This window comes from Chroicocephalus ridibundus, chromosome 6, assembly GCF_963924245.1.
Source record: "Chroicocephalus ridibundus chromosome 6, bChrRid1.1, whole genome shotgun sequence".
NCBI lineage: Eukaryota > Metazoa > Chordata > Aves > Charadriiformes > Laridae > Chroicocephalus > Chroicocephalus ridibundus.
In genome coordinates, this window is record NC_086289.1 from 8,045,209 (window position 1) to 8,057,496 (window position 12,288).

General features: G+C 42.4%; 1 protein-coding gene across 1 annotated transcript; it reads right to left on the reverse strand.

Annotated features, from left to right (window-relative positions):
- Nucleotides 1–3,752: 3,752 nt before the first annotated feature.
- KCNK18 (potassium two pore domain channel subfamily K member 18) lies at nt 3,753–9,194 on the reverse strand. Its single transcript, XM_063338365.1, has 3 exons — nt 8,978–9,194; nt 7,788–7,934; nt 3,753–4,564 (listed from the first exon to the last, which is right to left on the reverse strand). The coding sequence occupies exons 1-3, from the start codon at nt 9,192–9,194 to the stop codon at nt 3,753–3,755; spliced, it is 1,176 nt and encodes a 391-aa protein (XP_063194435.1).
- Nucleotides 9,195–12,288: the final 3,094 nt, after the last annotated feature.

The window sequence follows — 12,288 nt, forward strand, 5'->3', positions numbered from 1 at the left end:
CTGACCGTGGGGCTGGCTGGACAAACCTTTCCCAGGCCAGAGGCACCAGCCGTCACCATATTTACAGTCTCTCAAGATCTCTTCACCATATATATGTCTATATAGAGAATGGCTCCTTCCTCTGCTGTCATTTTCTCCCTCTAACCCTTCTGCCCAAAGATTATTTTTTGCCCCTTCCACTCGTTCCTCCATCCCTCCCTCTGTAATTCCCACACCAGGAATACCTTCCTCTCCGCTCCTAAGTGCTCGTGACAGCTGCCATCTTGGCCCAATCAGGAGTGATTGATCCAGCATCCTTCAGCGCCAAGTGCATTTGATCTGCAAAGCTCTCCAGCTGGGTCTGTAATAACTCATATCCTTTGTGGGTTACACATCAAGCAACTCTTTTCCCATCAGTCACGTCTTTCCTGATAGAAAAGTTCTTCCATGAAGCCCTTCATGGCTAATCCTCCACCTCATGCAGCACGTGATGGAAAGAAGTTATAAAAGCAGTATTTTGTGCTACTTTGATGCAAACAAAGCTGATTGCCATGTCAATTTTGTTGAATAAAAACTTCTGGGGGCAGAGACTGTGAATTCTTCTAGGATTTAGACCATGATAAGAGCAGTCAACTCATAAATATTTATGCACGAGGCTCACTAAATGAGCCACTACACACTGCTTTGTTTCATTTTCATTAAATATTGCTGTTTTTACTGAGCTACATTCAGACCCTGCTATACAGAGGGAGCCGCTGACGCCCCTGTCAGCACAAGGCTGCTGCGTACCCCTCTGTCAGCTGCGAAACTGGCTTCCAACTTTGATAGCAAGAAAATGAGGGCCAGACCTTCCTGTTTTGCGTGGGAGCAATCTTTCAGTGCACCTGAGTAGAAGACGTAAATACCTTTTTATCCCTGGCATATGGATGCGTGTCCAGCTCTCCACCTTCCTTTAGGTCCACAACACAAGACAAATAACCATGTCACGTTTGCTGCAGGCTGGTTGTGTTGCCTAAATCACAATTTTTTGTGGTACGTTTTACAGAAAATTTTTTATTTTGTCCAGGAAATCTTGGGAACTGGTTTGTTTGCCTGGCACACAAATGTGAAACTAAATACCTCTTCAGAAATTAGATTTACTGAATATTTTGTTGGTTATCAAGCAATCTGTTTCAATACATTGCCAGAAGAACACAAGGACAGGCAAGTCTGTAGAGATGCTTCCTCTTCGTCTGCCAATTTGGGACTCAGTGTTTATTGAACGAGAAGTGCTATCTTTGTATTTAATTGTTTTTCAAGTATTTCTTTCCTGATCTTTCTTTCCCACTCCCAGTGATCTAATGTGAACTTTTAATTGCCACGTCCTCTCATGCCAAGGAGTATCTACGGCTTAATTATATGTTGTGTGAAGTACCATTTTCTCTTCTTTCTGTTTCTTTTCTTAAACCTGCCACATGTGAGTTTCATTTGGCAGCCCTAGCTCTCAAAATGAAAGACATTTAACAATCTTTCCCTATTTCCCTCCTCCGTGCCCTAGTCGTGTTACACATCTCTTCTTTAGTCTCTCACCTCTTTCCAGACTAGAGACCTACTCTGTGCGTCTCATATGGAAGTTGTTCCCTATCTTTGTTCATCCTTTTCCTTGGCCTATAAACTTTTTCCAATTTCACTATATCCTTTGGGAGGTGAAGGACCAGAGCTGTGCATTGTATTCAAGAGGCAGGTGCACTGTCGTTTTATAGAGGGTCATGGTGATGTGATTTGTTTTCTCTTCTTCTATAAAATACATTTTTATCCACCGTAACTGACAGGTTCTATATGAAGGAAAGCTGTTTACTGCCATCCCTTGGCCATAACTAGAATGATTTGGTGCAGAATCCTTATTGCAAGTCCAGACAAAATTCCCTGCGTTCATAAAGTAAATGTGAAGGTATCAAGGTACTACGCCAATGAGAAATCTAGAGAGGACTGAATTCAGGATGAATCCCTCTCCGTAAATGAGATCTCACTGATATGAGAGAAACAAGACAAATGTTCTAACGACCAGCTCTTACTAATGCTGGCAGTTTTAGATGTACCACAAGGAAAAACCCCGAGGAGCAGGAAGTGCGGTTCTCTGATCCAAAGCCCATTAAATCATCGTAGTCTTTTCATTGATTTCTGAAAACTTTGGCCTGGGTCCAAAGCTCTACACTGATTTTAATCCAAAGACATAAAATAAAGCAATATGAGAGTATTCTGAATGAGGGGGGGGGACTTTGGATGTGAAGCCAAAGTCACGGCAAATATGAAAAAGTTAACCGGAGTTCCTTCCAGCTGCTGTATTCTTTATTGTAATTCTTATAAAGCACTTTTCTATACACCATCATTCATTATATACTTTGCAAATCGTCACTGCTTAGTCACAGCTAATTATTAATAAGGACTGAATACACGTTACCCTGTACATGGAATGTAACAGAGGTAAAATGCCAAGTAAATATTCTGAAAATCTCAGCTGCAACTGGTAAATTTGCTATGGAGAATAATGTACATTCCATCATAATCAAGCACGCTTTAATATCTAGGGGTGCGTTCACATTCAGCAGGCATGCATACAATTTACAAGTTAAGAAACGGTTAATTAAAGTCAGTGGTTTCTTTTATAAAGTGTGTAGATTTTTTTTGACAGAAAAAATTATCTATCATTGGTAGCTTGATTCAGATTACGAATGATATAAGCAAAATTTTGAAGAAACAGCATTATTCACATATTAATGTGCTCCACGAGTATATAACTACAGGATCCTCACCCCATCCCAGTGAAACAGGTAGGCTTTAGTTTCTCTGAGTGGGTCAAGGAATCCCCAGAAGTCAAGCAGCCCGTGCAGGGTAAAACGTGGATTAGGACTTCTGGGATCAGTGTCCCAGAGCATTGTGCTTCTTTAACAGCAAAGAGATGGAGCTTCATTCCATGGCTGAAGGTTTGCTGCGTGCCTTCCCCCACGTGGCCATCTCAAGAGCAGAACTTTTCATAAGCATTTCTGTAGCTGGAGACCACAAGACGCATATTGAGTCTGGGCTGAGTACGGGTACAAGAAATGGTGGTGGAGAAGGAGTGGTTTCAGCCCTGAAGAGATGAACAATTTTCTGACTGATTTCTGGAGAGGGGACAGAGAAAGGGGTGAAAATTTGGTGTCCTATCTTTAATTTTAAAATGCCTCTGGCCCGCACAAAATAGCAACGCTTGCGATACGCATAGCCATGATGGAAGAGCAGCAGGGTTCATACTTCTGCTCCCCAGGTCTCTCCGACGATGAATGGCATTACAGTAGCATGCTGTCGCCGTTCAGTACCAACAGCCACGACCGCGCTGTCCCCGGCTGCTGGCAAGGTGGCAGGACGAGACAGCGATCTGGCCCTTGCTTGGGCAAGTGCTGAAAAAAAAAAGGTCCTACATTGGTTTGCTGTGGGAGAGAGGACAGAAAAGCTGCTGAAGGTCGGATATTTGCAAAAGATGCCTCGGGAGCGCTGGCAGGGAGAGCCTTCTGCTTTTTCATCATGCGTCATCTTCTTTAATTATTTAGGAGATGGCACCCGGTTGGAAAGTAGCCCCTGGAGATGCCTACACCAAGTGTCTCCTGAGGTGTTCAGCCATTTTACAGCAGATTCTCACAGGAATTCCGAATAAAATATGCCTCTTGCCAGCCCAAGGCAGGGAGAAGAAAATCACAGGGACAGTTTCATCTCGTTGCAGTGGCCAGTGCTTGCAAGTGAAGGAGAAAGGACTGCTCTTATTTTGGATATACCTTCTTTGATGGCATCTTTTTCTCCCCACAAAACGAAATCACCTTTTTATACAAACCGATTAAGCGGTCCTGGCCCAGCTTAAAAGCAATGAAGACAATTTCCATGCCAATAATAATATAGAGGGAAAAAAACAAGAAAAACTTGGGGTGTTCCAGTTGCGTATCTCCAAATCCAATAGTTGTCAGGGTGATAAAGCAGAAATAAAAGGCTTCCTGAAAATCCAACCTGGTTTCCCAGTTTGGAAGAATAGCAGCTGCACAGGAGATGTACACAAAGATAACTAGCACCATTAACACAATGGGCACATCAAATTTTTCTAACTGTTTCCCAATTTTGTCAAAATTCTCAATTACTCTACACATTGTCTTTCCCCTGGCAAGTTCAGGACATGAACTCCATCTCTCAATGCTTTTACTTCTTTCTGGTTTTGTGTGTTCATTTTCTCTGGCAATTAACATCTCAAAAATTTCGGCATTGCGGTATTTGATTTGCTTCCTTTTAACACCTGCCTGACTTTTTATCAATTCCATAATAGTCAAGGGCTCATTGATGACTACTTTAGTCTGTGCTCTGGATTTCAGTTCATTCCCTTTGTTACATGTGGATCCAGAGCAGAGTTTAGAGGCTAGAATTTTTGACTGTAGTTTTTTGAATTCATTGTAAGACTTGGATAAGACAGTCGCAAGGATGTCTCCCATGTCTGTCAGGACCAAGAACATCAGAGGGATGCCAAATAAAGCATACAACATACAGAGATATTTTCCAGTCCGTGTCACAGGGTAGGTATTACCATAACCTTGAACAAAAACAGAAAGAGGAAGAGAAGGGAAAGGGAGAGAGAGAGAGAACATTGTGATTTATGAGATATTCACTTCCTCGGAGCTTTTTATTGCTGTCAATTTTAAAAGTCAATTTTTAGTCTGGAACATACTGTTCTTTTGGCTTTGCTTTGAAGCTCTTCAAATTTCTGAGCCTCAAATGCTGGTTACTAATGCAGACGTCCTACCTCTTCAAGTACTTGGAGTTTACTACTTCTGTTGAATTAACTCTTCCTACCTTATCTGCACCTTATCAGCACTTTGACTTAACTGCTTGACAGCAAGAGGCCATAGGGAGGAGACGCAAAAGGTTTGGGCCAGTCCAAGACCGGCGTGCAGCCTGTGTCCTGCTGGAAGCCTTGATCGGGAAGATTTCCTGACCGGGGCATCTGGGTTAAGGAAGAACCAGAAGGCAAGACAGCAAGAGAAGTCTTTGGGCCCATGGGTCCCTCCGCAGGGAGGTCGAGCTGAGGGCTGAGCTCAGAGAGACAAGAGCTGATGCTGGGAGAAGCTAATGGACTGTGCGTGAGGATCTGGGGGACCGCCTCCTGGCCAGCCTCCAGGACCCTGCAGTACCACTGAGGGATTTCTGGGAACAAAAATCCCTGAGCTCCGGGAAAATTCAGATCTGGATGATGGTCTGAACTTTGAAAATGGGACAGCATCTGGGGATCAGATTGGGACGATGACACCCACACCTCAAACTTCACTTCTTCCCCAAAGCTACTCGTGACAAATGGTAAGCTAAAAACCGGATGCAAAATTGTCCCTCGTTCATCAGATCTAATGGCATATGTTGTATTGATATTGTGTTTGTACTGACTTCATAGTTTTCAGTCTCTTAAAAAAAACAAAGGATCAAGTGAGGAAGCATATGTCTATCACATGAGGAAATGCATGTTTATTCTAGAGTACTAAAGCCTACAAATATCAATTACAACAAATAGGGAAGTACTACCAGACGCATGGCCTTTGTGATACATAAAATGGTAGCAGAAGATATGCCCTTTCCCTAAATTCAATTTGAGTATTTATATTTCCTTCCTCTAACATATTGGATATGAAACTTAAGTTGTATGTTAGTGCTTTTCCATTACAGTGGGAGAAAACTTCAGCGTTCTATTAACTGTATTAAATTTTGACAACAATTTTTCTTCTCATCCTCCAAAAAGACATAAAGTATTTCTTCTCTCTCTTCAGAAAAATTGTTCTTTTCTAGATCACCTTCCAGGCTAGGTACTTAGCCGGTAAGAGGATTACCTCGTATGCTGAGGTGTGGTTTCCTTCATTTTCTTTGGCCATTCACGTTTGTTTTCACTAATGGCTGCCCTAATCTTTGGTCTGAATCCAACCACCTTGGTCCCTCCTTCGCTGTGAGGCACCGACCAACCATTTATTCTCTGTCGCTCTGTTCCCCACTGACTACTTGTGAATGCTAATCGTTACTGCTGAAGCAAGTGGGGAACGCTAGTTATTGTAGATATTGTATAGAGTGATCTTCTTTTATTATTTTTTTTCTCAGTTTCCATGCCTTAAAAATACGCTGTGCAGTTTCAAGGGTTAAAAATTATCTTGAGGTTAAATTTAGCTATCCAGAAATCTAGCCTGGGTGGGAGCCATTGGGCAGCCTCGGTGGGCAGTGAAGAGATGGCACTTCAGACCACCGATCTTCAGGCTAGATGCCTCGCTTCTCCTAGATCATTACAGGTACCTCAGGTGACTCTCACCTGAAGTGATTTTTCAGCTCCCAATACTGCCAATAACAAACCCACACAAGGGAAATAGCCACCTCCCCTATTAGCAACGAATATTCCAGGCTTCCTACTGGTCCCAAAACTCAGCTCGAAAACCTGAGGAGGCTGTGCTAATTCTTAGTGCTTTGAAGGCCAAAAATAATGGCAGTTTAGAAATAAGTATGTTGGGTCAGCGTGCATGGGGACATGCGTAAAGACCCCTGGCAATGGAGATGGGTAAGTATACTCAGGCAAGAAGGTTTCAACAATATGTTTTTTCATCAGTTTGCTGACCTCAAAGCTTTCTGATCAAACACCGTCTTTCAAGCGCTCCTACCTGTTGTTTTTGTGCTAGGAAATAATTCACTGGGGTGAGGATTGAGGTCTGCATCTCCAGTATGTGCCTCTGACAACCTAAATGACTGTCTTCGGGCTCAGGGGCTGCGGGAAGCTGAGTTTGAACAGTCACCTAAGACATCGGAGTCTGGGGTTCAAGCCTCTGCTGTGACTTACACGGCACACAGGGGTCTCCCACCTGCTCCAAGTTAATGCATTTAACTCTCACGTTGTTCCTTGGATAGGAAAAAGTTCTTTTTCGTTTTTTTCTTTTGCATCAAGATGCACATCCAATGCTGGGATCCTGAGCATATCCTAATGCAGGGGAGAAACGTCTTTGCAACTTGATACAATGCTGGGGGACTATTTCCCATCCAGCTTTGATTCTGACAAATTTAGATAGTCAGTGTCTGTACTTGTCAGCATTTGAGAAATGTTAGCAAAGGGATAAAAGTAGCTTTGGGAATGAGCGTGAGGAGTTGTATCCAGCGATGCAGAGGGAGCCAAAACCAGAGCAGATGTTTATATTTGATCTAGGTCCTCTTTTGAAATATGAAGTCAGAATGAAAGATTTCAGAGGTGTGACTTAAACGTCGCTGTTTGCTGTTATCTCAGAGAAGTGCGAACAACAACTGCATGGCTAATTACAGAGCCATAGGTTTACAAAGCCCTGTTATAAATAACAGGGAATCAATTAAGACACAATATATGCATAATAAATTACCTCTTCCAGCGAAGAAAACATTACCCAACATAACACAATAGTGGGAAGGATAAGGTTTGACTGACAAATTGAGCTTTCTTTTTACTTTAATATAATAGTTTTGTGTACATATTGTACGTGGGCAGACGTTATAGTATGCATGTAATGATGCAGCTAATTAGCGTGTGCCATCACTAGCTACTAAATTCTGACTTGGTTCTGTGACTCAGCTGCATCTCTGCAACCTGTGTTTGCAGAACCCCTTGCAGACCCATCGTCAATGCTCAGGAGAAAAATTCAAGGGGATTTGGTTTTTAGGTTTGTTTGTTTGGGGTTTGTTTGGTTTTTTTAATTCCCTGGAAGTACTACATTAGAGAAAGCAGCAGTAGCAATTAATTCTGCAGGGGGTTACTTTACCTCTGAACTTACCCACGGTTGTGAATACTGTGCAGCAGAAAAAGAGAGAGCCAAAGAAAGTCCATATATCTTTTGGATTGACAAACCAGTCCCGTTCAGCCGTGTTGAGCAGTTTATGGATTTTATCCTTAAATATCTCCTCGTTTTCTGTCATGTTATCTGTTACAGTAACAGGGGATATGGTGAGTGTTTGCAGACCACCGCTCAGGGGGCTGCCAAACTGTTATTCCAGTGAAGTTTACTCCAGCTGAGGATTTGCTTGTACTCTTTTAGAAGATAAAAATATTCACCTCACCCTCCTCCCTCCCCCCCCCCAAAAAAACCCAACCACAAATAAGGTGGATCCAGGGGCTTTGGTGAATAAAGAAACAAGGAACAAATAAACAAGCTACGCTCCAACAAAGTCAAAATATAACATGAAAATAAGCATAAAGAAAATTGAATATTCCGCTTTCAGCCTGAATGTCCTGTTTAGTTCAGGAGATTAGTCTTCTTTTGAGCCAAAGACACTGGAAATGTGGGGTCCTCAGTAGGTGACCGATGTGAAGCACTCGGGTGGCACTGCCCAGCGCCCCGCTGTGCATCCCGGAGCCTGCACCCCTCGTTCCCCCTCCCTGTGGCTGAACCCTGCTTCAAAGGACATTACCTACAGGGATGCTCGTCCCAAACGCATCACAGCCACCTGAGTGAAAGTCCAAGCCCACGTACAAGCCCCGACACAGATCCAGGAGAATTTCTACCCCTTTTCCTTCCCTCTATTTCCCCTTCCATCGACACCACTGGGTCTGGGGCACAGCTCTGCACCTCCATCCGAGCATGCCATCGCCAGCGGGCTGGTAGGGAGCCTCAGGGCTGGGAACGGAGGATTCACTCCTCAGCAATCAGCGGGAAATACCGCGGGAATCTCAGCTGCTCTTTAAGGAATCTGAGGTAACTTGGGCAAAAGGGAGAACACAGGCGCCTCAGGAAAAGCCTTTTCAGGCAGGAACACAGGGACCAGGGAAGCTAGCAGTCAAAATCACAGCTAAGGAAGGCAAAGCAAACGACAGCAGTCATTAGCTAAGCAGAGGGAAAATCCTGTTTGCAGGTTCAGCTGTTAGTATTTTGAAGAATGTCTTCAAAAGCCAAAAATCTCATTCCAAAAGCAAGAGAATGAGAAACTCCCCTATACAATTAAGTAATTCTGAAATTCCAGTACATACCTGATAAATTTCTGGAGATGTGCCACAGACTCTGCAGAAATTTTCTATATTCTTCACTTAAATTGACCTTCCGGTTACCTTCAATGTGGGAAAACATGAGAGCCCCAAGAAAAGCATAGATCACAAGAGACAGAATGAAGCAGGCATGAGGAAACACTGCCCAAAATATTTTTTTACATGCCCTTTTACCTCGCAGAGGCTGTGCTGTTGATGCCATCCTAAACTCGCTTTTTTCTTTTTTTTTTTTCTTTTTTTTTTTTTTTAATTCTGTGGAGAAGACACAGCTTTTAGAAGCAAGGATGAGGATGTAAAATCTTTTGCCTCCTAGAAAAGCTTCTCCTGTGAAAACGAGGACTGTTCTGCCTCAGGCTTTCAGATCACATGTCTTTATAAGTGAAGATTGCACTACAGTCCCAGTGGAAAAGAAGCACAACTAATCAAGCCTTGAAATATTTCTCAGTTGACAACACGCCACTCTATCCCTGAATTACCATTGACCAGCCTGTGCTGTAACACACACACAAATTGCCAGCTTCTGTGGGTTTCCATTGGAGCCAACTCATGTTTAAATTTTCTTGTTCTCAACTACAGTTTCCCATTGATACAGCAGAAACATTCCCAGCTCCCAGGAGGGAAAATGCACGCTGTAAGGGATGGGTTTCTTTAAAGATTTCTCTCAGAAATGAACAGGGAGATTTAAAATTAACCAAAAGAAGGGATTGGCACTAATTGTTGTCACCTCTGGGCAGACGGTAGAAGAATTACTTACTTTTTCTGGTGGCTTAAAGAATCACTCTCTATACATACACCATATAATCTTTGGGGAGGGGGGTGTCTTTTGAATTTTAAAGGATTTTTCTCAGAAAAGAGTCAATAAGGTTTTGCCCAGTTCTCATTTGATTAAAATCTTCTTATTAATTGAAACTCCCACTGGCCTTAGTAAGTAAGAACTGCAGGATTCAGTTCAAGGCTAGCGATCTTTGCAAACCATATCCAACTTTAGAAATAAAATCTTCCATTTGCATCCGTCACTCTCAAACACTTTGAGCAATGAGCAGTATTGCTGCCCTTTAGAATGATAGTAGTGGTAATACGGGGAGTTGGACTTTACAGAAAGAGGTATTTAATATTTCATTTCTAGGAGTCTTTCATTAAAAATTGAAACAGCCTGGTGTAGCCAAGACCTACTGAGCTGTATGCAAGCAAAATGTCCATACTGTGAGGAAGAAATCCCACGTGGTTACAGTGGTTTCTTCCGGGTCAAACCCTCTGCAAATTGGATACAAGATCTCATACGTTCATCAATACGGAAGCTTTCACTATGGAAAGAGGCTTTCAGGGCTAAGACAAAAATAAGTCTGTGTGCTTGCTACTTTTCCGGTTATCTGCCTCATTGACTCAATAGTGCTTTTTGACAACAGATTTATAAATTCTCTTATTGCAGCCAGTCTCCATTTTTTTTTCCCCATTGACCTGAAACACAGGGTTGAAAACTGCTGGTGTTCATAGTTAATCAAAAGCAAGAGAACTTCCTGAGAGGTTGTACTTAGAGACCATGTACTTAGGTTTGGTGTCCTTACCAGAGTAGCAAGGGACAGGGACAGGTCAAAGGGGCAGCTGGAAGAGTGAAGCGTTCTACTGTACGAATGCACGGACGGCACATACCTGGAGCAGTCAGAGGGGTTCTGGCACCCTGCCCTCAGATGGCACGTATTAAAACTGTGAAAATTCCAAACAGCAACAAGGGTGACTGAAGGTACAGGCAGCTTTCCCACGAGGAATGGCCAAGTAGTGCCTTTGGCCAGGGGAAAACAATAACAGTGTATAACAGCAGCCTTCAAATTCATGGGTGTTCTGGAGAGCAGGTGAGGGATCAACTGTTTGTAGTCTTTTCTGGAACCTGAACTGGGGACCATCAAGCGAAGCAAGCAGAAACCTGCTTCAAAACAAATAAACCAGGATGTTTTCTCATGGAGATGAAAAATTCTTTGCCGAAGGTTGTTGGGTTTACATACGTTAAAGAAGAGAATAGAGAGGTGTTTAGAGCAATCATTAAGACTGACTACGAACCACACAGAGTTCGGTAACCCCCGAATTGAAAATAGTTTGCAGCTGGAAAAGTGAAACGGAGCACTGGGCCAAATAGACCCTATCTCTGTGGCAATATACTCACATTTCTGTTCTAAACCAGATTTTCACTGCCCAGTATGGTAATTCTGACGCAATGTGTCCTGCAGATTTTTTCATCAACATCTCTGATATAAGCCTCTTTCCTCCAAAGTGCTTTGAAACCTTCTCAGCCTCCTCCTATACACGGTAGGAACTGCAAAGTATTTAGCAATTCCCAGGAGCTTCTCAGCCATTTGCAACATCAAGCTCTGAGCTTGTGACAATGAGAAAATTCAATAAAAATATATCCAGAAATGATTTTTACATTATTTGCTTAATCTAAACCAATTCCCACTATTGCTGTATTACATATTTGAACTTGGTTGCTTAAAAGCAAATCCCACTAACCACAAGTTATTCCAAATTGAGTTACTGGTACTCACTTTGAGAGAGATTTTTGCAATACACATTTCCTATTCATGTTAATGGACAGCAAACCCGCACTTTTCCTAACTTCCATTCCTTTGATTAGGGCAAATGTGAGTGCTCTGAAGGTGCTTCTTGAAAGGAAAGTTTATGACCACAGCTGCAAGGTTTAATTATTCGAGTACAGATATACGCGTGTTAGAATTCCTACTTTAACTGATGTTCCTGGATTACAAAGAAGGTCATTATTTGGGCAGTGAGAGGTTTTTCAATAATCAATGAAACTCTTCCTGCATCGAGTCGTGTACCATGTTGTTAAAGACCTGCTGTGTTTACCTTTCTTCTCTGAAACACCGTTGGATTCAGCATACCGTACTGACAAACATTCAGTGGTGTAACGCCTTCTTTTCGGAACAAAACCAAAGCGACTTGAAAGATGGCAAGTGCTTATAAAAAAGAACGGCAACAAACTAAACTGTTTGCTTTTATTTGCATCGGGCATTGGTTCTGATTGGAATGTTGTTTGACACAGGACTAAGATTTTAATCTTAGTCGTTTAATTAAAATTTTAATCTTAATCATTTAATACTCATGACAATGAGTATTAACAACGTTCAGTTCAAGATTGGGTGTTAAGGATGGTGGAGGATTTGATCGATTGCTCTAGCATACGCACCCTGGAAAGTATTTCCAGAATGCATTCTTATAGCTAAGCTCCCCAAGAAAGTGTTTCCGTATAAAGGTGATATCAAGCCCAAGCGAAAAAAAACCCACCC

Coding starts and splice junctions, on each gene's coding strand:
- KCNK18 (XM_063338365.1), bottom strand. CDS start 9,194: ATGGCATCAACAGCACAGCCTCTGCGAGGTAAAAGGGCATGTAAAAAA. Junction 7,935..8,977: donor CATCTCCAGAAATTTATCAG/GTATGTACTGGA, acceptor TTACTGTAACAG/ATAACATGACAGAAAACGAG. Junction 4,565..7,787: donor CACAGTATTCACAACCGTGG/GTAAGTTCAGAG, acceptor TTTTTGTTCAAG/GTTATGGTAATACCTACCCT.